The sequence below is a fragment of the Archocentrus centrarchus genome, chromosome 13, assembly GCF_007364275.1.
Source record: "Archocentrus centrarchus isolate MPI-CPG fArcCen1 chromosome 13, fArcCen1, whole genome shotgun sequence".
Taxonomy (NCBI): domain Eukaryota; kingdom Metazoa; phylum Chordata; class Actinopteri; order Cichliformes; family Cichlidae; genus Archocentrus; species Archocentrus centrarchus.
Window position 1 is genome coordinate 10,380,101 of NC_044358.1, and position 27,173 is coordinate 10,407,273.

Genomic DNA, 27,173 nt, shown 5'->3' on the forward strand with positions numbered 1-27,173 from the left:
CTCAAATGGAGGTTTTTCCTCCCGCTGAGGAGACTCTGATGGCATGACGACGGCTTCCTGAAAGAGAAAGAGAGAGACACATAGATATCCTGCCCTCAGTTTCCACGGTGACGGCATCCCTCCATCCTCCTCCTCCATCATCTCTCCGTCCGCCTGCTGTCGACATCGTCAGGATGGGAGATAAAGGAACAAGGTAAGATTTAATGGGTGTGTGCAGCAGTAACACACCCTGAAGAATGTGTGTGTGTGTGTTCACACAGAGAGCTGCTGTGTGTTGGTGGTTCCTCACAGAACCGTTTAGAGGAGGTTTGTGTGTGTGTGTTGTAACGTTACATAACGCTGTGGCAGAACCTTAAAGAGTGTGATGTCTCTGTGAGTGGCACCGACAGGTTTACTCTGTATTTTTGGGGGCTTTCTGTCTTTTATTTTGACAGTCAAAGCACACAGGAAACATGGGGAGAGGGTGGGGGAATGGAATCACTCTATGAAAGTAATTAAATTACAGAAAAAGGGTATCAGTGCAAGTATTTCCTCTCATGTAAAAGCATCTAAGACTAAAGAGCAGAAGGTGGTTGAAGTGTCACTGTGACTGCTGCTGCTGTGTTTCCTATCAGATTTATTCATGCACATCGCTGGACTTATTAAAGGAGAGCTAATGTTTTACAGGCTTCAGCCACGGACTGTTTAAGTGTAAGTGAGCGATGGTTGGTCAGAAAACAGAGAGAAATGCAGTCTCAGTTACCCAGAGCTCAGAGTTTGTCCAAAGTTTAAAACGTTAAAAATCTAAAGTCATTCAGAGAAAACATTGAAATGAAGAAGAAGAAGAAGAAGAAGAAGAAACAGCCTTTATTGTCCCACAGAGGGGAAATTTGGGTGTAACAGCAGCCGCAGTTATTATAAATATAAATAAAGATATAATAATTCACACTATTAAGAAAAGAATATATATAAAATCAACAAACAATATTAACCTTAATACTACTACTAATAATAATAACACTATATACAATGTACATGATGTGCCTGTGTGTTGAACCTTAACAGGCCGGACTATTTACAGTATATTATATATTATCCTACATTGTGTAGGCTATTGTGGTTTTTGTTGGGAGCAGTGATGGTTATAAAGTCCATCATAAAGTCCACCATAAAGTCTTACAGCTGCTAAATGATGGAAATGTTTCATGTACACTTCATTTTCTGTTGTTGAATTATCCACTGGCTCATTTTAGCCCACACGTTTAACTCATAAAAATACATTTTATCCCCCACACCTCCAGCCTCCTAACAGGCCTGCGATCTCTCCATGGCTGTAGTTCCCCGGGATGCGACTGTATTGGCTCATTAGGGTCAATGCTAAACTTTCAGCCCATGTTCCACCTCTCCATCAACATTAATGAAATTCAAAAACAAATCCCCACCTCTGTGCTCATGTATCTGAGGTACAGTATTAAATGAGTGAAATTAATGGTTAATTTTTTAAAAACATTTTTTTTAATGAAAATGCAAAATGCAGCTCAATCTTTGTCATTTTCCATCTAAAAAAGCTTCAAATCAGCAAAAGCTCTGATGTGAAAGCAGCGGCTTGTGTTTAAACTGTAGATCACCCACTGCTTTCTGGACTCCACATTTTAAAGCATCAGCTTTGGCATTCTGGCTGCTGCCTTGTTAGAAATGACCAAATTTAAACAAGACGATGGATGCTGAGTTACCAGCGAATACTAGCTAGCCTGGTTTTAGCAGTTACCTGCTAATCAGTGCAAAGATACATCTAAATAAAACTGCAGAATTTCACTCATCAAAACTGGAGCTCCGCCCTCTTGGACGGTCTGTGAGTCCAGTGAAGCCACAGCAGTCATATTATTGGTCAGATAATTGCATTAAAATGCTCCAGAAGGCTCCAACATCACAAACAGGGTCCAGAGCGCCAGTTAGCTGAGGTGAAGCCTAGCAGCTACAGCCACCTGTTTCACCATCCACCTGTCAGTCAAAGAGGCCACGCCCCCAATAATGCAAACTTTAAGCATTAATCCAGTTTAAACCAGTGAGTTATAGAAACAGTCTCCCCTGTACAGCTGTTGTGAAAGGGAAAATTAGCTACAGAGAACAAAGCAGTGTCTGTATCAGGCTGTAAACATGTTTGTTTCTGCTGGAAACCTTTAATGTGGGAGTCTATGGGGACTGACTCACTGAGGAGCCTCTGCTGGACATCTGAGGAACTGCAGATTTTGGTGCTCCAGTGTTGGATTTATTTTTTAGCTGCTTGTTTAGAGTTCTGTCCATTATAGTCAGTGTCACCTGACTTCCTCTTTGACTCCTTTCCCTACCAGAGGAAACGTCACAATAAAACTGCAGATCACAAACAACTGTGAGACCTCAGATTAGGTGAAGCTTTGAAACAGCCTCCTGACAGGAAGCTGGATCAAACTATCAGCTTAGTTGGCATACAGTTGATATTTTAAAATGAAGCCACACAGACCCAGGGTCCCTCAGGTCTTTGTTTATGCTTGCTCACTCACTGAAAGGCCCCTTTCCTAGGCCTGGCTCCAAGGTGGGGCCGTAGTACAGTGGTGGGCTAGAGGTCTTTTGAGTGGCACCGGATACTGGTGACCCAGCAATGACCAGTTCACCTTGGAAGACCCAGCAAGACAACTCACGCACACAGACCGAAATATAAGAGTCATGGAAGGAATTACAAAAATGGTGCCTGTAGTAGCTGCTTTAGGCAGGATAAAATTAGTCGTGACCACCCAGGCAGTGTGAGAGCTGGCGATGTTAGCAGGACCTCTCATATCTGAAAACTTTGAAGCACTTTTGTAAGTAGATTCAAACCTGACAAGTCATCCAGAAATATGAAGCTTAAAAAAATAAAATATCCCCTAAAATATCTAAAAATGGACACAGCAACAGCATTTTGAAAACGTACTCACAGCTTTCATATCTGCCTCTGCTGCTTGCTGTTTTGTGTGAAATGTTAGTATGCTTCCCATATACTGTCCCAAATCACCACCCAATGAATTCCTTGAGGAAGTGGGCGGAGCAAGAACGTGTGAGAATTTTGAACAGGCTTACCTTGACGCTTTCTTTGACTCTTGTTACAATGAGGCCGTTTCACAAATATGAACACAAATAAAGACAATAAAATGCACTCATCAACTTCTAGAACTGCCCAACATGACGATCACTTCGCTTCACCTGTCAGTGGCTCTAATGTTGTCCACAGTCAGGTACAACTAGCTGCTCAGGATACACAGTCCTGTTTTCCGATGCTCAAAAGTAATCGGACAGTTGACTGATAAACAGTTTCATGTTCAGGTTCCTTTGTTATTCCATGAGAATTTAAGCAGATAAAGTTTTGAACTTGCATTCAGTATTAAATACCAAAATGAAGGCAGAGACTGGCCAACGGGCAGCAGCTGAAGGTGCTGCAGTGAAGGCCTGCAGAGCAGCGTAAGGAGGAGGCCCAGCATTTGGTGATGTCCATGGGTTCTTCAGGCTGTCACTGACTGCAAAGCATTTTCATCAAAGTAATAAAAATATATTTACAATTTTGTTAATTTATCACATTACTTTTGTGCCTTTGAAAATGGGGGACTCTGTATGTCTTTCATTCCTAAACAGTTACTGCAGTTGGTCTGTTAAACCCTCTCAATTAAAGCTGAAAGTCTGCACTTCACTCATATATTGATCGTTGTGGAGTGAAGTCAAATTTAAGAACATGATGTCCACCAGGGTTTCCACAGGCTGGTAGAAACGTTCAGTGGGTTCTGTTCTTGTTGCAGCTTGGCTTTGAGTTGTGGTTAAATAGTCAAAAAAATGACCTCCTGTGTCTTCTCCTAATCACTTTTCCTTGACCTCAATGGAAGGGAAGATGTGAAGGATCTTTTTCTAAGAACTTAAAGAAGAGGATCGTAGTACTCAGAGAATCCACCTGTTAATAATGTGAGGGTGGATGTTGTTGATGTGGCTCTGCAGTGGTGGAACTACAGTGTCTCCTCTGAGATGCTTTACCTACTGTGGTCTTACTGTGTTGTTGTGTGCACTGTGCACACGTGCACGTCCTGGTGGAAAAATCACTTGTCTTATTGAAGCTTTCAGCATCTCTGAGGTCAAATGAACTCATGATCATCCTGAAATGATCCAAATGGAAACATAACCAATGCAGACAGAGTTCCACTTTAGCCTTTTACTTTGCACATTTGTAAAGATACATTACAACATTACAAAGTGCTTCACACAGGTAACAACTTGCTAAGCAGCTGATTTTTGTGAGGTAACGCTCAGAGCTCACCTGTGGCTTTAATAGCCTGCTCAGAAATGGCCGTTATCAGGTGGAAAACACAGCAGTAACTTACATGATGATCTTTTTGTTTTCATGAACGGTCAGATTGTGCACCGCTATGAATTGTGGGACAGCATAATTTCCTTTCCTTTCATAAAGGAAGCTCCGATGTATCCTTTGCTAAAAGAGGTAATAAAGGGAGCTTTGAAGCAGTAGACTCAGGCTCAGCTGCTTCCAAGGTGCACAGAGTTTTTGTTATTTAGGGAATTCCACCGGCTCTCATCATCACTGCCACACAGATACTTCCAGGTCACTTCACTCAGTTAGAAACCTTCCTGAGAAAAAAATGACTGCAACCTTAAAAACAGAAGCTTTCATATCGGGGGAAAAGCAGTACGCAGGAGGCCGAACATATCATATGGTGTTTGTAATGTGCTTTGCTCTCTGTGGAATCTCCCACACTCCATTCAGATATTTTGTTGTTAACTGCAAATTTGCATCTGTATAACTGCCCATAATTGTATTTCCTGCAGCTCTTTAAGTCAGAAGCAGAAATGACATCATGTCAGCTGCAGGAAAAAAGACTGGAGGCATAAACTGCTTCCAGCTGTGTGTGTTAAACCTCTCAGACTGCTGGAGATGTAGAAACAGTTCATTTTATTCCTTCACCAGATAAAACCAGGTGAAACGAGCAAGCTGCAGGTGCGGCGACACCGGGCACAGACTTTCATCACCAATCAAACACGTTTTTCTCCCAGTTACAAATGCTTTCTCTGCAAGGCTGGCTGTAATGACACAGACAGCTTATTCTGCCTCCTACTGGCGTGTGAAATAAAGGCATTAATGGAACGAACGAACTGCTAAAAAAATCAGTGACAGCATTGAGCAGGTATTTGGAGACTGTGCAGGTGCTGCAGGTGCCACATTCCTCCCCAGCAAAATTAATGCTGTCCTCAACATTTAAAGTTCAGCACTGGCTACAAAACCCAGCAGTATTATATGATGTAAGGCTGTGACATTAAACGTTACTCATTTAATGGTGATGACTGTCAGATAAGTAAATGTCTTGAGTGCCCTTCAGGTTTTACCACTGCAGTACATCACTATCACTGTGTGACATAATCACACCGTGCTGGGCATTCCCACGGTTTAACAATAATATCAGTCCTCTAATTTCACCTGAGACAACATACTGAAAACAATTACCCGGGTTGCTGTGACTCAGGAGGTAGAGCAGGTCATCTTCCAGTCAGAAGGTCGGTGGTTCGATCCCTGGCTGCTCCATTCTGCGTGCCAAAGCACCCTTGGGCCAAGTTGCTCTCCAGTGTGTTCATCGGAGTGTGAATGTTGGATAGAAAACACTTAGAAAATGTGTTTGTGTGAATGTGGGTGAATGATGCGAGCAGAAAAGCGCTATATAAGAAGCGGTCCATTTACCATATCAGAGCGAATCAAAGATATGAACTCAGCCAGAACGCTCTTCAGTAATCACACCAGGTGAGTAATACTTGAACACCAATCACCCTGTTAGCTATACACTGAGCAGCTGTGATGCTCTTCAAGGCAGGTAAGTATTAAGAACAGATAACAGTGTTAACAGCTGTTTTTCTGTCATTCAAATCAAGGATGTCAACTCTTCACTTCACAAACAGTCCATGTTGTTAAACGGTCTCTGTGTTATCCTACAGGGATGGCATGTGGTGGTGGGGGGGGGTGGCCAGGCCACACTATATAATGTCCATATGATGGTGCCAGTGTGTTTTCATACAGCAGGTTGGTGAAGTCGTACCTCACGATGAACCGGTTGGCCTGATGTTTCATATTTTAATGTCTCTTTAGAAGTCTGTGTGTTTGTCTCCTCATCACTGAACAGTCTGCATCACCAAAGCAGGAATGCATGTTCTGTCTCTGAGAGCTTCCAGACTTCCTCCATGCTGAGAAGCTGAGGGTGTGTTTGTGAGATGGGTTTGTGAAGGCTGTGAACTTTTAAAGTTCTCACTGATGCTACCGTGATGGTAAGCTTAGCCTTGGTCCATGCTGAACTGTGCATAGTGTGGCACGTGGTGCCTGTCTGGGATTGTCTTTTTATTAAACCACCTGTAATCACTGCACTCTCTCAGGCTTCCATCTTTTTTCCTCACACAAACCACTGCAGATGCATGTGAGCACGTGGATTTGTGGATAAAGTCCTTCTTTAACAAATCCTGGTTGTGGTTCCTTACCCGTCATACAGCGGTTGAGGTATGGCATTACATGTTTTGGCTACTGGGAGATCATCACCTCAATGTCCATTTTTAGGTTTTTGATATATCCCTCTCTTCTCTGACTCCTCCCTCCCTGGCGGAGTGACTGACACCCACAGTATGTCTTAATGGGGTGAGTAAGATTCTCACTTCTGGCTCCATTAAGAAGGTTCAGCAGCATGTTCAGGGCCTTTTCTGAGCAAAGCTGGTCTTTCACTGGGTCCACTCTGGTTTTCTCTTTCTCTCATTATTTTCCTCAGTGACATTAAAGCCTTTTACTGATTCAACGTCTTTACTGAAGTAAAAGTGAAAAAGTACAGGCTCTGAAATGTACTCAAAGTAAAAAAGTAAAAGCAGCTCTTTGGAGGATGTTTCTACCAGCTATTTTTGTTCAAAGCTAACTGAACCTCATGCTATATTAATATAATAATAAATAATAAAATAATAGCAGACGTGGCACTGCATTTTTTTTTCTTTACTCTGTCTCCACACCTAAACAGAAAAATTAGTACAGTCAGGGGTTAAAGTGGGAGGGTTAGGGTTAGGGCCGGCCGCGATGGCTCAGTGTGAGGAAAAGCATCACAACTCACAATCATTTCTGTTGAGAGCTCCAGCAGATGTTCTGCGTCAGGTTGTGATCAGCTGACCTGCTCTGTGTGGATTTACACAACTGAACTCTACAGGATGTAAGCTGACTTCTGTTCTCTATGCTGACAGCTTACAGCTGGTGAATGAATCTGAGCATCATCAGCTTAATTCAAACTCATCTCTGCTACGCTTGATGTAACCTGTAACTCTGACCATGAACACCACAGCCATGTGCACCAGTCCAACACAGAGCTTTACTGTAAATTCACCACAGTACAGGAAACTGACCAGTTTATCCTGCGATAAACTGCAGTATTTAAATAGCACTAAGGTAGTATACCTCAGTTTGAAAAAACACGACTTCACATCATACACAGATCCAGTATCTGATTTAAAAATGCTGTTCTGGAGTGTTCAGGTCCGCTACAAATGATGCACAAATGATGTTTTTGCCTCTTTTGACTCTTTGCATGCGATAAGCCCCTGTGATGGACACCAGGGCTTATCGCATACAATAGGATTGTATCTTTTTGGTGGTATTTTTCCCTTCATTTAGGCTCAAATCAGTTTGATGTTTGAAGGCGTGCAGTGATGTGAAATAAAAACCTCCCTCAGATGTTAAATCTAAAGCCTGTTATGAAAATGTAAGGAGTAGAAAGTACAGATATTTGTGTTTGTAGGGAGTAATATTAAAAAGTTGTCAGAAAAATAAATACTCAAGTAAAGTACAGATACCTGAAAATTCTGCTTAAGTACAGTAATAAAGTATTTGTATGTTGTTGCTTCCCTTCCAGTTTCCTGCTCTGTCAGTCACTCTCACTGCTCACATGTAACCGTGTCTCTCTGGTCTCTTAGAAATAGTTGTGTTCACCTTAGTTTGACTACGATCTTCAGCTTTTGTCTTGTGTTGGACAGTTTGCCCTGCGACCTTTAGGCTCCCTGATTTCTATGTTCCACTCCTCTGTTTTTGTAAATGGGGGTTTTCTTTCCTTTTTCTTCCTCACTCTGTTTCTCTGGAGTCAGACCTGCTCTGTAAATGTGTAAAAGTGCTGGACAATTTGCAACAGCAACTTGTTGCTGCTGCTGTCATCCTGCAGATACATCCTTACCTGGCAGACCTGTCATAAAGCACTGGGAGCACTTTGGACTAACTCTTTATTGTATTTCCGGGCAGACTGGGCATGTTCACATGCAAGCAGGACTTTTCTGGCACACGGAGGAGGAACTCAACCAGGAACTTAGTCAGCTGCTGGTTTAATGCAGTTGCATCCTTTTCTGCATATTGGGCTCTTAATATTTGTCTGCGCCTCTAGACTGAGATCAGTTTTCCCCTCTAAACAGCTTCTTAGCTTCCACACAGGACTCAGCACGTATCGCTGCCTCCACGATTTTCTGCTTCAAATTAGACCTTTAAACCACTTTCAGTGTGATGTTCAAGGCTACTGAAATGTAGTGTCTTCTGAGGTTGACTCACCAACATGTCCTTGATGCTGAAGTGCTTTCTGAATACAGTAGAAGAAGTGCTGCAGCAGCAGCTGTTGTCAGTGGATTCTCGGCCTCTGTGCTGAGCTCTGCTGTTCCTCAGGTGATGGTAGCAGCGCCACATGTACGTTAAGGCGTATCATCGGACACGGCTGATGAAGCCGGATGTTGATCTGTGGACGGACGTGGTCTACCAGGCACATGGAGTGACAGCATCTTCTAATGACCTCGTCTATGGCTGTATAAGGCAAACTAAATGGCACCCCAGTGTTTCTATGAGTTTACTCAGTAGCCCAAGTTTTTATTTATCCTCTTCCTGCCGAAGTCTTCCTGTCGCCCTGATTTGTTTCTAATGCTTAAAGGAGGACCTTTGAAATGCTTCAGAAACCACAGTTTTAGTTTTCTCCTGAGTGTGAGCACGGGGGGGATTCGTGTTTCTGCGCTGTGGTTGCTGTCGTCTTGTGTCTGAGTGTGTTTCTCTGTGTTTTCAGGCTCAATGATCTGAATGAGCCGCGTCAGGAGAATATTAATGAGTTCAGCGTGATCAGTCAGACATACAGAGCAGCTCAGGCTCAACACTGATGCTGCAGCTCGGGAGACTTTCTCAGCAAGAGAAGTTACTACAGAAACTCCAGCCTCCATTAAAGCAGCATCGGCCCCAGAATATGTTTTACTGTATGTACAAAATATAGATCCCTAAGGTCAGTGCAGCCTCTGTGTTTTTGTTGCTGCCTCCTCGTTTCCTCGGCGGTTCGGCTGTAGTTAGTGGACAGGGCTCTCTGAGACACGTGAAGCGCTCAGATTCGTCTGTTTTACTTAGTAGCTGTAAAATATTTCTGACTTTTTCTTGTTTAATGTTGATTTACGACCTTTGGGTTTTCCCATTTACACATCGAGAGATCTGAAAAGGTGTTGTTTACACGCAGAGCAGTGATAAGATGCAGATGGCCCTGCACTCTTATTTTCCTGTACTGTACCCGGTTGGACCTCCTTTTTCTTTGTGGCTCAGATTCAGCGTATTGCTGCAACATGACAGCATCACACAGCTGCTGCAGGTTTGTTGGTTGTGTCCATGATGAGAATCTCCTGTTCCACCATATCCTACAGGTGCTCTGTGGGAGTGAGATCTGGATTGATCAGCTTCAGTCCCAGAATGGATCTGTTCTCGTCGCTTCATCTTTATTTTATTCTGCTCTCAATGCCTCATTTTGTTTTATAGAAAGCGCTTAGATTTATCTTTCTGTTAAACGGTGCTGTACCAATAAACCTATCAGCACTACGTGTGATCAGCAGCTCATTGATTAATGCTGGAGTCGGCCTGTGCCAGGCCCTAAAAGTAATTAGAGGGATTTTAAAGTCAAACCTAAACTTGGCAGGAGGCCAGCTGCAGCTGATGCTGCGGCCTGAGGAGTCAGCACATTTTATGGGGGCTGTAAAAAACCTTTTCTCCCTGTTTTGTTTATTACACTTTGTAGAACAAACAGTAAATTGAATAATCAGCAGGTTCATCCATGATGAAATTGATTATTAAAGACCCACAGAGCTGCAGGGTCTGAGTAACATTTACAGTCTTTGCAGAATAATCATTTGCAGTTTATTTAAAGCCGAATTTAAGAGGCGATGGAACAAACTGAAGATTTTTTTTTTTAATTGCTGCTCATTTGAAGTTTGAACAAGTTTCAGTAAAGTTTCCCTCTGAGCAGCCTCAGCTCTTCTTTAACTCTCTGCGTGAGCTGCTGGAGTTTGAAGGCGTGCGGGATTTCTTGAGGATTTCAGCTGCTTCTTTCTGGTGTTTTTGGCTCCATAAAGCTCAAAGCAGGAAAACTGGTAATGTCATCAAACGATGCAGGCGCGCCTTTGCATAAACATTCACACTTGCGATGAAAAATGTGCAAAACTTAAAGAGTCGAAATGAAATGAAAGTGAGGACACTGAAAATGTGGTTTGATTTTTCCTACAGTGTCCAAACTTTCCAAAACAGGTTTTATTTTCAAGCTGTGCTGACGCCTGTCTGAGGTTTTAAGGAGTGCCAGATGTTTCTGTTCCTGTTGATGTAGGATTCCAGCTGCTCCCGTATCTTTGGTCTCGTGAAATAAGTGCTGATAACAAGCCGGATGGTCCCTCGCTTCTTTAGCCTGGAGGATGGAGCATCCATGATTTCTAGATACAATCTCAGCTTCTGATTGGTCAAAGCACAGGACAATTTTCCACTGGGCCTCAGGCCATCTTAAATGATCTCGGGCTCAGCGTGTGGATTTTCTGGATCTTGTTCCTCTGCTTGTTCTTTGTGTGGTAGAGTTTGAGCTTCATGTGTGGATGAAGCTGCGTTCACTGCTGATGGCTTTCAGAAGTGTTCCTGAGCCCATACAGTGACCTCCACCACAGAACCAGGTCTGTTTTTAATGCAGTGCAGCCCGAGGGCCCGAACAAAGAAGCAGCTCGTGTTCTGGCAGCTAGACAGGGAGCCTGTCAAATAAATCCTGCGACGAGTGACGGTCAGTTTGTGGATCTGAGGAGGCGAGAAAGTTGCCGTGAGGTCAGAAGCAGCCGCTGGTATCATCAGTCTGATGTGATGGGGCCAGTTTGAGTCTCTCTGCCGCAGTCCGGGTATCAAGGGAGTCTTCAATCATCAGTGGTCTGCTGTTGCAGAGCTGACACAACAATCAGGTATTGATCAGGCAGTTAGTGTTCCTCTGTGTCAGAGCGTCCTGATCGATCAGAAGCTCTGCAGCTTCACCTCCAGAAGGAAGAGGTGAAGAAAAGGCAGAAAACAAACGTGGAAGTATTCAGCTTATTTCTGATGAAAAATATCAAATCAATCCCCCAACAGTTCCTGCAAGAGGAGATCGTGTAAAAGTTTTTGAATTTATTTTCTTTCTGTTTTTTATTGTTACAGAAACATCGAGAACTGAGCAATAACTGAGTTTCCAAAGTGTAGATGTGTATAAATATGTCATTTTGTGAGAAATGAGAGATGTGGAGGAATGTGGTGATTCAGCATTATCAGGAAAACAACAACATCCCAATAACAATAATAACAAACAATAATGATGATGATCAATAAATGAGCTCTGATTTTAGAGTAAATCCACTTTATTAACCATTTACATTAATGGCTCCAGCCTGCAGTCCAAACACATGCGTGTTCAGTTACCTGCTGATTATAAACTGGCTGTAGGTGTGAATGGTAGTCCACCTGTGTGAGCTCTGTGATGGACCCCGCCTCTCACTGTATGACAGCTGGGATAGACTCCACCCCCTGCAACCCTGAAATGGAAAAGCTGTTAGGAAAATGGTTGAATGAGGAAAAGTGGAAAACTGTATTAATTTTTGCTTAAAAGGAGCTTTGACTTCATGAATTTCTAAGATATCACCTGTGTTCAGGTGAAATGTGACCTGACAGCCTCTCATACTGTAACCCTGCACTGATTCGTCTCTGCGTTAAGAAGCTCTGACCGCATCCTTTCTGTATTGTCATGAATCTGACACAAAGATTCAGCTGCTATTCGGTTTGAGTGAGTCTTTAATTGTGTTTACGCTCTTTCTTTTCTCTCCCTCCCTCTGACATTGGCCAACTTCCTGTTAGTGAAGCTTTTAGGATCTTTTCTCTCATTTCACACAAACAAGCAGCCACAGAGTGCTGAGCTGCACCGGTTACATTACAGGTGTTCAGCACAGAGAAGTTCAAGAGGACATCTTATTTTGTCCTCCCAGCAGTCTTAAACACCAAGACGGTCGCTCAGCTGTGATTTAAACGACAAACAAACAGATAATCTAAAAGCGTTGTGGTCGATAAACATCTCAAAGGGCCTCAGTCTGTTTTAAGCATCACAGAGTTGATGTTTTACCTCCAGCTGCTCCGTCTGATGTGTGATTTCAGATGGCTGAGCTGCTCCGTGTTAAAATTTAATTGGACTAATTGCTGAGACTGTGGTGAGCAGCTGATCGTGCAGTGGGCGAGCTCCTAGGAGTCCCTCCAGTTTCCGGCTAAAACCGGCGTCCCGATGTTGCTGATTGATGAAGATCCACTCAGGAGGAAGCTGAAAGCTAATGGAGCCACAGCAGCTAATTTATGACAACATTAACACAGAGAGGAGGGCAGGGGGTCAATAATGTTGGGCCGCATTAGGCAGAGATTCAGAGAGGAAGCTGCTGATGGTGATGATGATGATGATGACTGACTGCACATGCTCTGTTATCCCTCTGATTGTGACTTTATGGCTTACTGTGGAAAGTGAGAACTTTAAAACTGACCATGAAGAGCAGGGCGGGATCATCTCCTGCTGGAAGGATCAATCTAAGAGCCCAAATGATTATTTAAAGCAAAACTTCCCCCAGAATCCATCACCATCAGTGAGGTTAAACTCACTGTTTCAGAGCTTTTGAAAGTCTGTTTCTATGGAAACCTTTGAATATGTTCACATTTTTTGACACTCGAAGCTGAAAAATCAATATTTTTTTTAAAAGAAAAGATGTGATTGCAGCCTTAAAAGAGTCAGGATGAGCTGATCATCACTCAGCTTATAAAAGTCAAAAGCTCTGATCGGATCCATAAAGCAATAAATAAAAGCAGGAGTAAAGTAAGTTCAAATGATGACGATAAAACTAAATAAAAGAAAAAATGTAGCCATAAATGACACACTGCACAGCAGTGAGACAGCACTTGTGTGCTTGTGTGTTGCACATGTGTTGTGTGTTCTTGTTGCGTGACATTTGGATGCTGTATGGAGAACAGATCCTTCACTGCTGGGTGTAGGCCGGGCTTCCTACACCCACTTCATACACTTTCAGTTTTCAGCTTCAGTTTTGCACATTTATAAAAAGCCTCAGACCCGACTCTGTGGTGGAAATCGCTGCATGGGCTCGAGAACACACCTGCTACCCTCCAGGCAGGTCAGGGAGGTTCTGTCTTATTCCAGCGGGCGATGAACGAACCATACCGAGCCGGTCCGACTGACCTGAATACAGCCCAGCCCATCATCCACCAAAATACAGGAACATCAACAGAAACATCTGGCAAAGACAACCTCGCTGATTTCACTGTACACCATGTTTCCATGGATCATTTTTATTTGAGAAATCAACAACAAATGACGACACCTCTGGCAAAGTGTTGGAAAGCATTTATTCAGTTTTTCTAATTATAATATGCTGCTCAAAAACATTTTTTTTTTAGAACCGTGTATTTCAGGGACTTTTATTTGAAAAATATGAAATGCATACACGCAGTGATCTGTGCTTTTCTCTCTGCTTCCCTTCAGAGTGTTTAAGAAAGCCAGTCCCAATGGAAAGGTGAGTCTTACCTTTTCTGCCGCTAACACAGTATCTCGGATGAAAGTTTGCCTTGAGCAGCAGCTCCAGTTTCAGGCTGATTTACTGATGGCTGCGTTCCTCCTTCAGCTCACTGTCTACCTGGGGAAGAGAGACTTCGTGGACCACGTGGATCGGGTGGAGCCCGTCGGTGAGTTTTCTGATGTTTAGCAGCCGTCTGTGGTCTGACACTCATGGATGGATGGATGGATGGATGGATGGGGTTACAACTTCACTCAGATTTTAGTTTAAGTTGATTTTTGAAATAAAACCAACTTTGCCAAATCTCTCCCGTTTTCTCCTCACAGACGGAGTGGTTCTGATCGACCCGGAGTACCTGAAGGAGAGGAAAGGTGAGAAACCTGAGTGCTGCTGTGATGGAAAACTAAAAGCGGCCGCTGTGAGAAATCATCGTAGCTGTGAGAGATTACGCCTCTAAACTCCCCTCGTTGGTTGGTTAAACTAATGCTCAGTGTCACCGAAGCACGAACGACGGTTGTCTTTGGGATTGCGGCCTCCCGTCACTTCCTGGGTCTGCATCACAGACAGCTCCCCTCATCCTGCCTGGTTTAATGTAGAAAATGTTTCTGTATGTAAGCTGTGTCAGAAAAAAACCCAGCGGACATGACTGAAACCCTGGCATCATCTCCCGGGTCCAAACTGGTCAAAACGTCCATCTAAATTGTGTTTCACTTGTTGCAGGACTGTGAGCTCAGTCAGCTCAGCAGGATAAGAAATGGGCCTGAAAGTCTGTTTTTTCAATTTTTTTTTTATTGAGAGTTTAATTTCATTTGATTCTACTCGATTAATAGATCAACAATTTAGAATAAAACTTTCTCCTGCCAGGAAGTCTAACAAAGACGCCCTGACGATATTCACAAAGTATCTTGAACATTGAAAATTGCTCCAAAATTAAAGTTTTGGAGCTTTTATTTTGGAGCAACCAAACTAATCACTTCAGCCCAGCTCGGTACGAAGTAGGGTTTAATCCCGGGACCCGGGATTCCCGGTGTTGTGCCAAAAAGTGATTTCCGGTAATTGCCAGAAAATGATTGCCTGTATTTAAACTGTTGTAAATTACTTGCTGATCTATAATCTGTGAGAAATATGTCAAACATATCTCTCGTGAATGATATCAAGTCATTTTGAGTGAGAAACAACATTTCTGTTACAAGGCAGAAGCTGCAATCAGTTTTTGGCAGTGACTTTTATATAGTCTTTATTTATCAGGGTAAAAACTGTAATTTATCTTAAAAATGTCTTATTAGAGGGCAGCAGAAAACCCAACAAATATAACATTACACTCTATAAAGATAGAGTGTAAAGATAGAGGACTGGATTTATTATAATGTATAATAATGAGTCATAAACGTACTTGAAAAACAGGTAATTTCTTAATTTTATATATAAGCCCTTCATAAATCATACTGACTACACCCTATTCACCAATATAAGCAAAGACATTAAAGCACATAGAAACATGGGAAATCGCTTTTTGGCAGACGATCACTTTTTGGCACAACACCGGGAAATGCAATCAGAACCATTTCCCGTTTCCCGGGAAACGTTAAGACAGGAAACCGTGAAAAAAGTCGCATTATAGCCTATAAAATATGCCTGCCCTGAACAATAAAGAAATATCTGTTTAACTTCGAGTGTTTCTTTTCCTCGTTTGCAGCCGCTTACTAACGATCATGAATTAGGATGCGGGCCTAATGTGTGAAGAAATTATCATGAAATAGATTACTTTAACATATTTCGCGTTTAAAATGGAGTTGAGTAAAATGTATATTTTTAGGCTATAAGGATCGGCCAGTTTTTCAAAAGACGATTCACAGCGAACCTACTTTAACCCTCAGACACAGTGTTATAAATTTGCTGTTGCCAGAATGGCAATGACCAAGTCGTAGTGCATTACTCAAGGCCCTGTGTTATGCCATATTATAGTGTAGTACGGTAGTTAACTTTTCAATGACTATTACAGCGTTCCACTGGTGGAACGGTGTGCACGACAGCGCAAGTAGCTGAGCCTTAATCAATGCTGTGTGGAGATGAACTGTATTGTTTTGCACCAGCAGTTGTAAAATATCTTGGTATAATTCCATGTACAATGCAGGAATATTCGAGTTATATTTGTTAAGGGAGTGTTGAGGAACGATACAACACCGCATAGCTCGAGCACTCGAATGCTGAGATGTAGGTTTTATTACATTAATCAACCAACGTTGCCCCCTACTGGGCATAACAGGACATAGCTGGAAAGCTACCTCTACAATATACAGAAGGCCTAATTAAAATAAAATTAAAAAAAAAAAAAACAACTTTTTCCCGGGATTCCCGGGAAATAGCTTATCTTTTCCCAGGATTTGATTCATGTCATTTTCGGGAAAAATATTAAACCCTACTACGAAGGCACAGAGGGAGCTGCTTTCTTATGTTCAGCCATCATTTATTGATCTTTAAATCGGATGTGGTTGTCTTTTGTTCTTGTCTCATTAGTGTTTGTGACGCTGACGTGTGCGTTCCGTTATGGTCGAGAGGATTTGGACGTCCTTGGGTTGACGTTCCGGAAGGACCTGTTTGTGGCAAACATCCAGGCATTTCCTCCGATTTCTGAAGAGAAGAAGAGTCTGACTCGTCTCCAGGAACGCCTGATTAAAAAGCTGGGAGAACATGCCTATCCGTTCACATTTGAGGTACTGAGGCTGCTGCGCCACCTGAATTTTTATCCAGTGAACTGTAACCATGCTTGATCTTCCATCGTTTTATAATTATCTGTTTAGTGTCATCCACAAGAGAGCTGAATTCAGCCTGTCAGACAGAAGACTCAGAACTGGGTAAGGCCTCAGTCAAACAGGCCTAAAGACCAGTCTGTGACCTCCTGGCAACCTCTGATCACTAGGGAAAAATTATTATTCCCAGACGGTGTTGGTGAGTGGCTGCTGGATCCTGCTGGTTGTCGCTGCATGCCATCCATCACACCAAAAACCTCCTTATGATTGTTTTGTATTTACTCTCTGAGCTGTAGTGAAACTTGTGACAGCTCGGAAAGTAAAGGCAGTGTGTTTGCAGAAAAGTCGGCATCTGCCATGCAAACTACAGCAACCTGCCAGCAACCAAAACAATCACAATGAGGCTTTTGGTGCAGCACCATAGACATATTTGTGACCAATTTAATGCTAGTGACTGATCGCAGTCACTCGCCGAAATACACTCTTCCAGGGGGGTCACTGACTGGACTCGAGGCCTGTGTCATTGAAGCCACACAGAGATTTGCATTGGTGGAGATTTTGGAACAACACCTCAGCATCACAGCTGTTAAGTAGTGCGATATGTGAGGGTTTGTCGGGGAGAAAACTCCTGGACTTATGTCTAGCATTGCCTGCAGTGTTCCCAAAGTCCTCCACATTAATGGAAAGATTCCTTTTTAATTATAATAATCTAGAGTGTTCAGTTTGCTGCACTGGCGCCAGTATTATTGGTATGGCGCTCGCCCGCCTTTCTAAGTCTCCACGAATTAGATGTTTGACCTCTTGGATACAAAATGTCCTCATTTCATCTTTGTATCCTTCTGAGCATCTGTGAGTAATTATGTGCAAAGTTTACAAAGATCCATGTAAACAGGATGTCAGTCTTAATGGAAGTGTAGCTCCATTAGTAGAAAATAATGGGAGATGAAGCTGTTCAGGCTGTCTGCTCAGATATGAATGAATGATTGAATTAGTTTGGAAAAAACAGAAAAAGCTGCCTCATGCATGATGTTCAAGCTTCAGTCACTCGTGTGTCCAACGCTGCCGTCTCTTCATCACAGATGGTCTGAACACACAAACTCTATTATTTCACTTTTTGTTCTCAGAGCTCAAAAACAAAAAGTGACGGAGAGACGGAATCCAAAGTGAAGATCATGAAATGTGTTTTGGAGATTTTTCTCCCACTCTGCCCTGTGCCATAAATGTTTCAGACATTTTAAATATTTCATATGTTTTCAGATCCCTCTGAACCTGCCGTGCTCTGTCACCCTGCAGCCGGGACCAGAGGACACCGGGAAGGTAAAGCCACAACTTCCAGTTTAATTTTACTTCTACTTTGTGCTTCATTCATTGTGTTGCCATGCAGCTCCTCTGGGTTTGAAGAGCCTTTCTAAGGTGAAAATGTATTTGAATTTAGATGAAATCTGAAGACATTTTCTTGCTGTGGTGTGTCCTCAGGCCTGTGGAGTTGACTTTGAGGTGAAAGCTTTCTGTGCAGAAAATGTTGAAGAAAAGATCCACAAAAGGTAAAAGTGAGTCAGCTGCAGGCCGGCCCCTCGGCACAATAAAGAGATGCATTATGAATGAAACTGAAATCAGTCATGCCTTTGAAGCTGCCTGTACACATACAGATTACTGCTGCAGGCTGAGCACCTCACTGCTGAATGAGAATAAACCACAATAATCTGGGACACATTCACACTGAAAGAAATGTCTCCAAGTTCATAAAATGATTGGATTTTTTTGTGTTGCTGCAGGAACTCAGTGCGTCTAGTTATCAGGAAAGTGCAGTACGCTCCAGAAAAGCCTGGTCCTCAGCCGACAGCAGAGACCACCAGACAGTTCCTGATGTCTGACAAACCTCTGCACCTGGAGGCCTCTCTGGATAAGGAGGTAACACCTGAAGACACACACACACCAACCAGCAGCAAAACGCCTCTATGGAGCACTTTTCCAAACAGAAGTTAAAGAAAATGGAATGACACAGACTTCATTTAAGAAGAGAGAACATGCTTCGTTTGTGGATCTCTGTTTGTGTTGGCTTCATCACCTCCTGTTTATACTCCCTCTTACTGTGTCAAACCTGTGGCTGTCTGCTACGTTTACACCAAAATCTACAGTGGCTCATGACATCATGACTGCCTGACTGATACTGAGAAAGCAAAGAAATTTTGCTGACAGCCACCAGGACCTGCTCTGGTGAAAAAACAGAAGAATTCAGGTCTTGACTAGTCTGACCAACAGCACATCAATCTGGCAACTAGACTAGATTCTATATAGAAGATGGATATAGCCATCATGAAGTCAACCACCAATCAATCCGCACAGACCCACATGCCTGCTAATCAGTAACATCCAAATAAAATCCTAGAATTTCACTCAGCCAAACTGGAGCTCCGTCTTCTTGGATGGTCTGTTAGTCCAATGAAGCAGTCATATTATTGGTCAGATAATTGCATTAAAAAGGCTCCAACGTCACAAACACAGTCCAGAGGTCCAGTTCAGGGACTCCAGTTAGCTGAGGTGAAGCCTAGCAGACAGTTAAAAGCTACAGCCGCCTGTGTCGCCATCCACCTGCCAGTCAAAGAGGCCATGCCTCTAATGCAAACTTTAAACCTTAATCCAGTTTAAACAGGTGAGTTATAGAAACATGTTATGAAGGGTGAAATCAGCTACAGAGACCGAAGCAGTTTGTGTATCAGGATGTAAACATGTTTATTTCTGCTGGAAAGTTGTAATATGGTTTTCTAAGGTTAATTGCCTGTTGTGTCTCAGATCTATTACCACGGTGAGCCAATCAGTGTCAACGTTCACGTCACCAACAACACTAACAAGACCGTGAAGAAGATGAAGATCTCAGGTAATCCAGGGTGCCGCTTCCTGCCTGAGTGTGTCTGCGCAGACGTCTCATTAAACACTGATTTGTGTCTCCGCAGTACGACAGTATGCCGACATCTGCCTGTTCAACACGGCTCAGTACAAATGTCCAGTGGCCACCGAGGAGTCAGAGTGAGTTTCACTCCACAAAGTTAGTGTTTCACTTTGAGAACTTTAAGGGGTCATTAATCTTTAAGGGTCGTGGTTAGGCACCCTTCGACCCATTTGGCACAGAAAAGCCAAAATGTCTGTAAGAAAGTTAATTCGAAAGGTTCCTTCTTGCTCTCCATAAATGCTGTCTCACCCTCACCCTGCTGCCAAGTGTTTTGTCGGTAACTTGGTGCACGTTGAAATGTTAAAGTTATCTGTCAATAACAAGAAGTCCAGAAATGCTCAAAAACAAAATCTGGACCTTTATGATCACACTGAAGGTCTCAGTCTGAGCTGGTTTCTCATCATGATGACCAACAGGGACTAAAAATCACCACCATTAAGAAGAGCCGTGCAAAAAAGATGCAAACTTCACACTGTTCAGTCCAACCTACAACCCTCCACTGCACCAGCATCCAGCCCGGATTTAAGCTCAGTATCAACAGCAATAATCAGGAGGAGGGTTACAGCAATAAAACCCGATGCTCATGACGAGCTCTCAAATATGAAATCAGAAAAGTTATTGCTATGGTTCATTTTCCAGCTGAAACTACAATATATATATAAAATATACAATATATTTTTCTCTCCTCAGTGATGTTGTTGCTCCCAGTTCGACCTTCTGCAAAGTTTTCACCCTCACTCCGTTTCTGGCCAACAATCGAGAGAAACGAGGCCTCGCCCTGGACGGGAAACTGAAACACGAGGACACCAACCTGGCCTCCAGCACACTGTGAGTCCAGCTATACTCGTGATGCCTTCTCTGCCAGCTGAAGAGTGGGAATTTCTCACTTTGTATCAGGGAAAGACAAGAGAGCAGAGTGATGTCTGAATCTTTTTTCTTCCATGCAGGTTAAGAGATGGAGCCAATAAGGAGATTCTTGGGATCATTGTGTCCTACAAAGTCAAAGTGAAGCTGGTTGTGTCTCGTGGCGGGTCAGTATTGGCTGACATTAAAATTCATTCAAATGCACTTTATGTTCTTTGGTTTTCTTTTCACTTCATCGGTCGCCATATTAGCATCTACCTGCTGAATGCTCTCCCTCATGAAAGGCAGTGTGGTTTTAAAACAGCGTCTGAAACTCTGCTGCTGCTGCTGTGAAGCTGAAGGTCTGTTATTTTTATTGATTTCAGGCTCCTTGGAGATCTGGCAGCGAGGTAACCGTTCACATTCTGTCATTGATGAACACACTGACACAAAGCGGACACTGAGATTTACAAAGGTCACCTGAACATCTCACTGAGCACCTTCATGGCAGTAGTTGTTATAATAATAATAATGATAAATAGTTTTATAAAGCTGCTGTGGATTATTTGTATGAGCTGTAATGCACCTGAATGATCTGCTTTTCAGTGACGTCTCTGTTGAGCTGCCCTTCACATTAATGCACCCGAAGCCTTTAGAAGAATCCATCTACAGAGAAGGTGAGATGTTTCCTCGTTCTGTAAACAGGAAAGTTCAGACACAGCAGCAGTTACAGCGTTTTGCAGCACTCACATGATCAGCATTAGGTTTAGAGAAACGGGGGATTCAGTGCTTTCTACATGCTGCCTGTAGGTTTAAAGGGTCAGTGCACCATCTGACCTCGAAAACATACATTTGTAATGCATATTAATATTTGATGTTCAGTATAATAGTATTCCAGATATTAATATACTGTTAATATTTAGTTAGGGCTGGATCAGGCCTGTTTAATTTCACTATATTTATGCAGCACTCTGCATTTAATCATTAGTTATTATTAATCTCTGGCTCTCTTACACAGTGTGTCTTTTGTCATCTCTAACAGGACTGTGGAGAATTTTTAGACTTCAGTGTGACAATAGTGCAGGGTTTGCACCAGTGTCCAGGATACAGCAGTAAAATCATGATTATGTGAAGAATAATAATACGAAATAAAGCAGATAAGAAAAATGTTGATATGTGGATGATGCAAACACTCATGGAGATGCAGTAGTGTTGAGCCGCTTCATCGGGTTACAGTAATAGGGAGGAACTCTCATCAGGACCGCAGAGCCGACGGGGTCTGAATAAAAGCTCCTGCTGCTCACTGACTCAAACATCTTCAGGTTCAGACCAACGATCCTTTCAGCCTCTGAATGAGGTCACTGATCCTGCTGCTCCCCCAACAGACCACAGCACAGGAATTCACCACTGAAGACTGAAGAAGATCCTCAGCATCTCATTTCAGACTCTGAAAGATCTGAGGGGTGTAGCTATGAATCATAGCCAGACTTTCATCAGCTGAAACCCCAGTCAGAGATAATGAGCATCACAACGGTGTTATGAACTTTCTCTGACTCAGGCTTTCTGCGTCATGTGATTCTTGTGACAAGTGGAATGATAAAGTGATGTCTGCGTCAGTCAGAGGTGAATATAAAATACATCAGCAATTTATGTTGCACTGTAAAGTCTGCTCCACCCCTTCTTACAGCCGCAGTAATCCCAGATCATCTGCTCTGTCATTCAGGTGGACACCCACATACGTCTCTTTCACAGCAGCCTCCTCGCTCAGTGTTTATGGGCTTTGCTACAGTTCTTGTTCTCCTAAACTCGACCACCATCTCTGACCTTGTTTACAATGAATTGTGGAGAACAGTTAGAGTTCTCTTCCCTCCAGCTTCTCCTCCACAGAGCCATCAGGTCTCTTCAGGTGTCTCGATTTAGAGTTAAGCTGGAAATCTGGGGTACAGGAACAAAGATGGAGCAGTCTCCTGTAGCGCTCTTGTTTCACTAACCAGCTCCTCATGCGGGGAGCTTCCCGGCCAAACAAGCAGAGGCCCGTCTGACAGATAGGAGCGTCCTGACTGGTGTCAGGTTCAGATAATGGGATGGACTGAATCTCGAGAAGTTCACTTTCTTGGAGATGAATTTAAATTAGTCGTTCTGACACCAGCGATGAGCTGGAAAGGAACACAAACATGTGAAAAGAGGTTTTTTTTCTTAAAAAGTGTCTAAAACAGAGATTTCTTTGGAACCTCAGCAAAGGCTCAAAACCAAGAAAACATCTTATAAGTAGCACAAATGTCTCTCAGCGATGTGTTCAGTGTGTAACTGTGATTTCTCTCCTTTGCAGCTGCAGATGAAGCTCCGGTCGACACAAACCTGATCGAGTTTGACACAAAGTAAGCTGCCGTCTTCTCTGTCTCGGTCTTCCAGTCTCTCCTTCCTCATGTAGCTGCTGCCTCTCCTCTTCACTCTGATTGGCTCTGCTCTGGTTTACGGGTTCATCAATAACCCTGACAGCAGACAGGGTTTCCTCTCGGCCCGCTGCAGCATTAGCCGTGATGGACTCGTCTCCAGAGTTTCAGTCTTAATGCGTCTTAATGCCTGCTGCTGTGGGAGCTGCAGGAAATGGGCTTTAAACTGGAAACTCATTCTGCTGTCAGCAGAGCCTCCAAACACAGCTGCTGTGAGCCGACTCTGCATTTTACCGATTATCATTTCATGCGTACAACAAAGGAAACGACTCCCCAGCTGCACAGATAAAATACAGAATAATGAGACTCACTTGATTCTTCTATATGCAGTATCTACAGTGAACACATACACGACCAAAAGGAAATGCACCCTCTTGTTCACAGTTTCCTTTCTGTACAACTTTGCCTGAGCTTCACTCAGTGTTTGTGAGACAGACCTGTGCACAACAATCTAATAAAAATGATTTCTTAAACATGGGACCTGTTGGCCTTCAGAGCTCTGCTGTCAAAGGTTTTACTTGTACAATATGTGAAATATTGGAATCAAATTTTTAGAACTGTCAAAAATTTGAAAGAAATGTAAAATCTGTCTGCAACATTTTGTAGACCTTCACCCAAAAGAATACGCAGAACAAGTTTCAGAAGAATAAAGGAGAAGTAGCGACTGAAGTGAAACATCAATCTACAGTATTTCTTGAAAATTTGTAAGAAATCAGAAATTCATCTGCAGAATTTTGTATAGATTTACCCAATGAATACTTCCAGTTTCAAAAGAAAGGAAATCCAAAATGCGTCTCCCCTGTTTTGTAGAGCCGTACCCAAGTTTCAGAAGATTTCAAACCTAAATGACAAACGGTTGATGGCTCAGTATCGGATCAGCGCCGCTGACCGTGGAGTGCTACGATCCAGTCAGCTGTATTTAGGCACGACTCCCATGTTACCATTCATTCTGACTGACCTCTGACATCTCTCTGTACAAGAGGAAGAAATAAAACTGATGTGCCTCCTACATAGTTTTATTAGTAGTATTATTATATTTGTCAAGATATACTACAGTGTGTGTTGGGGGTTTGTATCCACCAGTGTCATGTATTGCATGTTGCTCGTTACTTTTCTTAAAAGTAATCCATTACATTATGTAATTATTCCACAAAGTAATTTGTTACACTGAGTCCTGTATTATGGCACATGGTGGTGTGTGGAGCCACCATGTGAGCCAGACAGACACACTGGAAACACATCCGGGTCGAAATGAAGGCAACAAACCCGACTTTGTTACCTGGTGAAGATCAGCCGCTGGGCTGTGGTCAGCATGCGCTCAGCTCTAACATCATTCACTAGTTCTTCACTAGTTTCACGTTAATATGCCGTCTGTGCAGATGTTTGGAAAGAGCCAATATCGCAGTTCTTCTGCAGTTTGTCTCTCATCCTTTCCTGCGATAAAAATAAAAGGACTGTCCAAATCTCCACTCCTCAGTAGTTGTAGACTGCGTCACCATTTTCCTCCTCTCTGCACGCCAACTGAGATCAGCTGATTCCTGGGAAAAAATGGGCATGTTTGGTCATTTTTGATCAAGTAACGACACCCTGATTGTAACCAGGAGGCAGTGATGTGTTAGAGAAAAATGTAATGACATTACTATAACACTACAATGTAGCACTTTACACCCAATGTTGCTACACACACACATACACACACACACAGTGATCCAGTATAGTCTAAATTTACTTAATTACTTATCTATTTTTCCATATTTTGTTTACTTTCAAATCAAACCAAAAGTCATGTGACTTATTTAAAACGTCACTGATTTAACTTCTGTAATGCTCTTCCTCCCTCAGCGATGATGACATCATCTTTGAAGACTTTGCCCGCCAGCGGCTGATTGGGGCGAAAGATGATAAGGATGAAGATGAGGAGCCGGTAGACTCGCCCAAACTCAACGACAGATAGAGGGAAGGAGCGACTGCGACTGCGACCACTGCTGCTGTTGTTTCGCTGCTGTTTGTAGTGTGGAGCTAATGGAGGTCACCTTTAGGTCAAACCACAGTCTGGACACCCTTTAAACACTCAGTGGTGCCGTGTTTGTGTGCTCGTTCATGTTTGTCGTCTCTCTGAGTCCTGCTGAGGTGTAAAAAGCTAGAATACTGCAGCCTAGACATCAGTAGTGTTCAGCTGGAGCGGCTCTTTACTCCAGGGGGAATCGCCTGGAACACTGACCCGGCATCCGCAGCTCCTAACGACAACTGGTAGCATGCCTCTAATGTCTCTTTGTTCTAAGTGTTTCCATTAGGGACCAAACAGATGTAAAGTTGTGTTGAGATTAGTTTTAAAGTCACGTATCAGAGGGTCTTCTTTAGAAACGACACTGCCAACTTTGGTTCAGCACTGGAGCCAAACTTCAGCTGACGGAGGATTTTGCTGGGTAACCATCCGTAATCGTTCTGTCGCTAAAGCCGCAGAGCAAATAGGAAACGGCACTGAAGGGATCTGCTGGGTCTCCCGACCCGCCAAGAGGACTTTAAACTGTCAGAGAAAGCCGCCAATCATTTAAGAGCAGCCGGTGGTCTAGTTTGCATGAATAAATACTTCATATGATTTATTAATATCGTGAATAATCAAACTTTATGAAAGATGAGGCCTGGTTTTAAAGTGGCATACAGTTTCACATTCACATTTTCATGTTGATCATTTTCCAAATCATCATCATCAGCATGTAGAATGATTTTCTTCCATTCAGGCAGTCGCCGGTCACTCAGTCACTTCATTTCTATTAAAATGCTTTACATGTTCTCTCAATATAAATTTTAAAATGTTTTCCTCTGAAATGATGAGTCATCTGACAGAAATTTAAACAGCGACAGTTTTAACGGTGGGTTAAACGTCATAAAGCAAAACTACAAAGTGAAGAATTAAATAAATTTAGCTGCAAAGTCTAAAAATTTAATCTTTGCTGCTTTTAAAGCTGTTAGACTGTAATCTGAAACCCAAACAATTAAAAACATTTGGACTCTTTTTCATTTTAATTTTGTTTCTGTTTTTGAAATTCTGACATAAAACGTCCTGCTTTAAATCCATTTACGATAATTACTGTGATGCTGCACACATTTCAAATTTGAACAAGTGATTTCACTGAAATGATATTTTATGTTTTCTAAATAATTGATTTGTCAGAGTAAAATATATTTTTTAAAAACTGTCTACAAAACTGTGCTGTGTTGGTACCAAAATATCTGAAACATTTCATCAGCCAACATAAAACAAGACACTTAAAAATCAATCAGTCAATAAAAATCTCTTCTCCGGATACTGAATCCAAATGACTCGCATCATCGTTTGTTTACCTTAAAATATGAAAAAAAAATAATAAAGAGTTAATGCTGAAAATAAATACAATGAAAGCCGTTTGAAACTGAACTGTTCACAGAATAAAATCTGATCGTGTACAGTTGGGGTGGGGGTCATCGCACAGGCCCAGAGACTAGTCTGTGACCTCACTGATCAAGTTATACATTCCTCGACCAGACTGTGAGGTTTGCTGGAGTAAATCCGGGTGAAATCAGTTCAGAAAGATTGATGTATTACTGCATCAGAGAGCTCCTTGCGATTGCCTCGGTCACCTGTAGTCTGCAGATGAGACGCCAACCTGTCTCCAAACAAGGAAACAATACCCTCCTTGATATTGTTTTCAACATAGCAAAGGCCACCAACCACTCACAACTGGCTGGTGTGTAGTGACCCGAGGTTGCCAGGGGGTCGCTGACCAGTCTCTGGGTCTGTGGGTCTGACGCCTCAAGCGCTCCATCAGGTAATCCCTGCCTGATGGCAGATTTGACAAAAATCAGGTAAAATATTGTCGTGTTGAAGAAAGAAAGTCAATATGAAAATTCACACACAGATATTCATAGATCAGGAGGGATGTGATGTAAATAGGAGGGCGTGGGGAGGTTGTCCCGTTAATGAATAGAACAGAATAAAGTTTTGATGATTCGAAGTAAAACCGTGACAGTCTCAAACATCCCGTCTCACACGTCACATGTTAACAATCATTGTGCAGAAGTTGTTGATGTTAATCATTAGTCCTGTTTGTGTGTGAGTGTGTGTGTGTTAGTGGAGGGAAGACGTGTCACTGCTTACTTAAAAGTCTGAATGAAACCAAGTATTTTATTTTTCATTGTAATGTGAAGTCACAGGCTAAAGAAAAAAAAAGCCAAAATATGTGTTATTTCTATTATTATTATTATTCCAGTTACCTTTCATTTTGACTGGGTGAGAGGGAAGCTTGTATA

At 42.5% G+C, this 27,173-nt stretch overlaps 1 protein-coding gene across 1 annotated transcript; it reads left to right on the forward strand.

Moving 5' to 3' along the window:
- On the forward strand, window positions 1-27,173 carry LOC115790802 (beta-arrestin-1). Its single transcript, XM_030744749.1, has 16 exons — window positions 1-193; window positions 13,857-13,887; window positions 13,996-14,056; window positions 14,214-14,258; window positions 16,405-16,601; window positions 17,895-17,954; window positions 18,114-18,181; window positions 18,413-18,548; window positions 19,431-19,515; window positions 19,592-19,664; window positions 20,278-20,415; window positions 20,535-20,618; window positions 20,817-20,840; window positions 21,037-21,107; window positions 22,760-22,808; window positions 24,726-27,173. The coding sequence occupies exons 1-16, from the start codon at window positions 174-176 to the stop codon at window positions 24,835-24,837; spliced, it is 1,254 nt and encodes a 417-aa protein (XP_030600609.1). The 5' UTR covers window positions 1-173; the 3' UTR covers window positions 24,838-27,173.

Bases quoted from the DNA above. Each gene is read 5' to 3' on its own strand.
- LOC115790802 (XM_030744749.1), top strand. From the start codon at position 174: ATGGGAGATAAAGGAACAAG. The intron at 18,182-18,412 runs GTAAAAGTGAGT...GTGTTGCTGCAG, and splicing joins GAAGAAAAGATCCACAAAAG to GAACTCAGTGCGTCTAGTTA. The intron at 20,841-21,036 runs GTAACCGTTCAC...TCTGCTTTTCAG, and splicing joins CTTGGAGATCTGGCAGCGAG to TGACGTCTCTGTTGAGCTGC.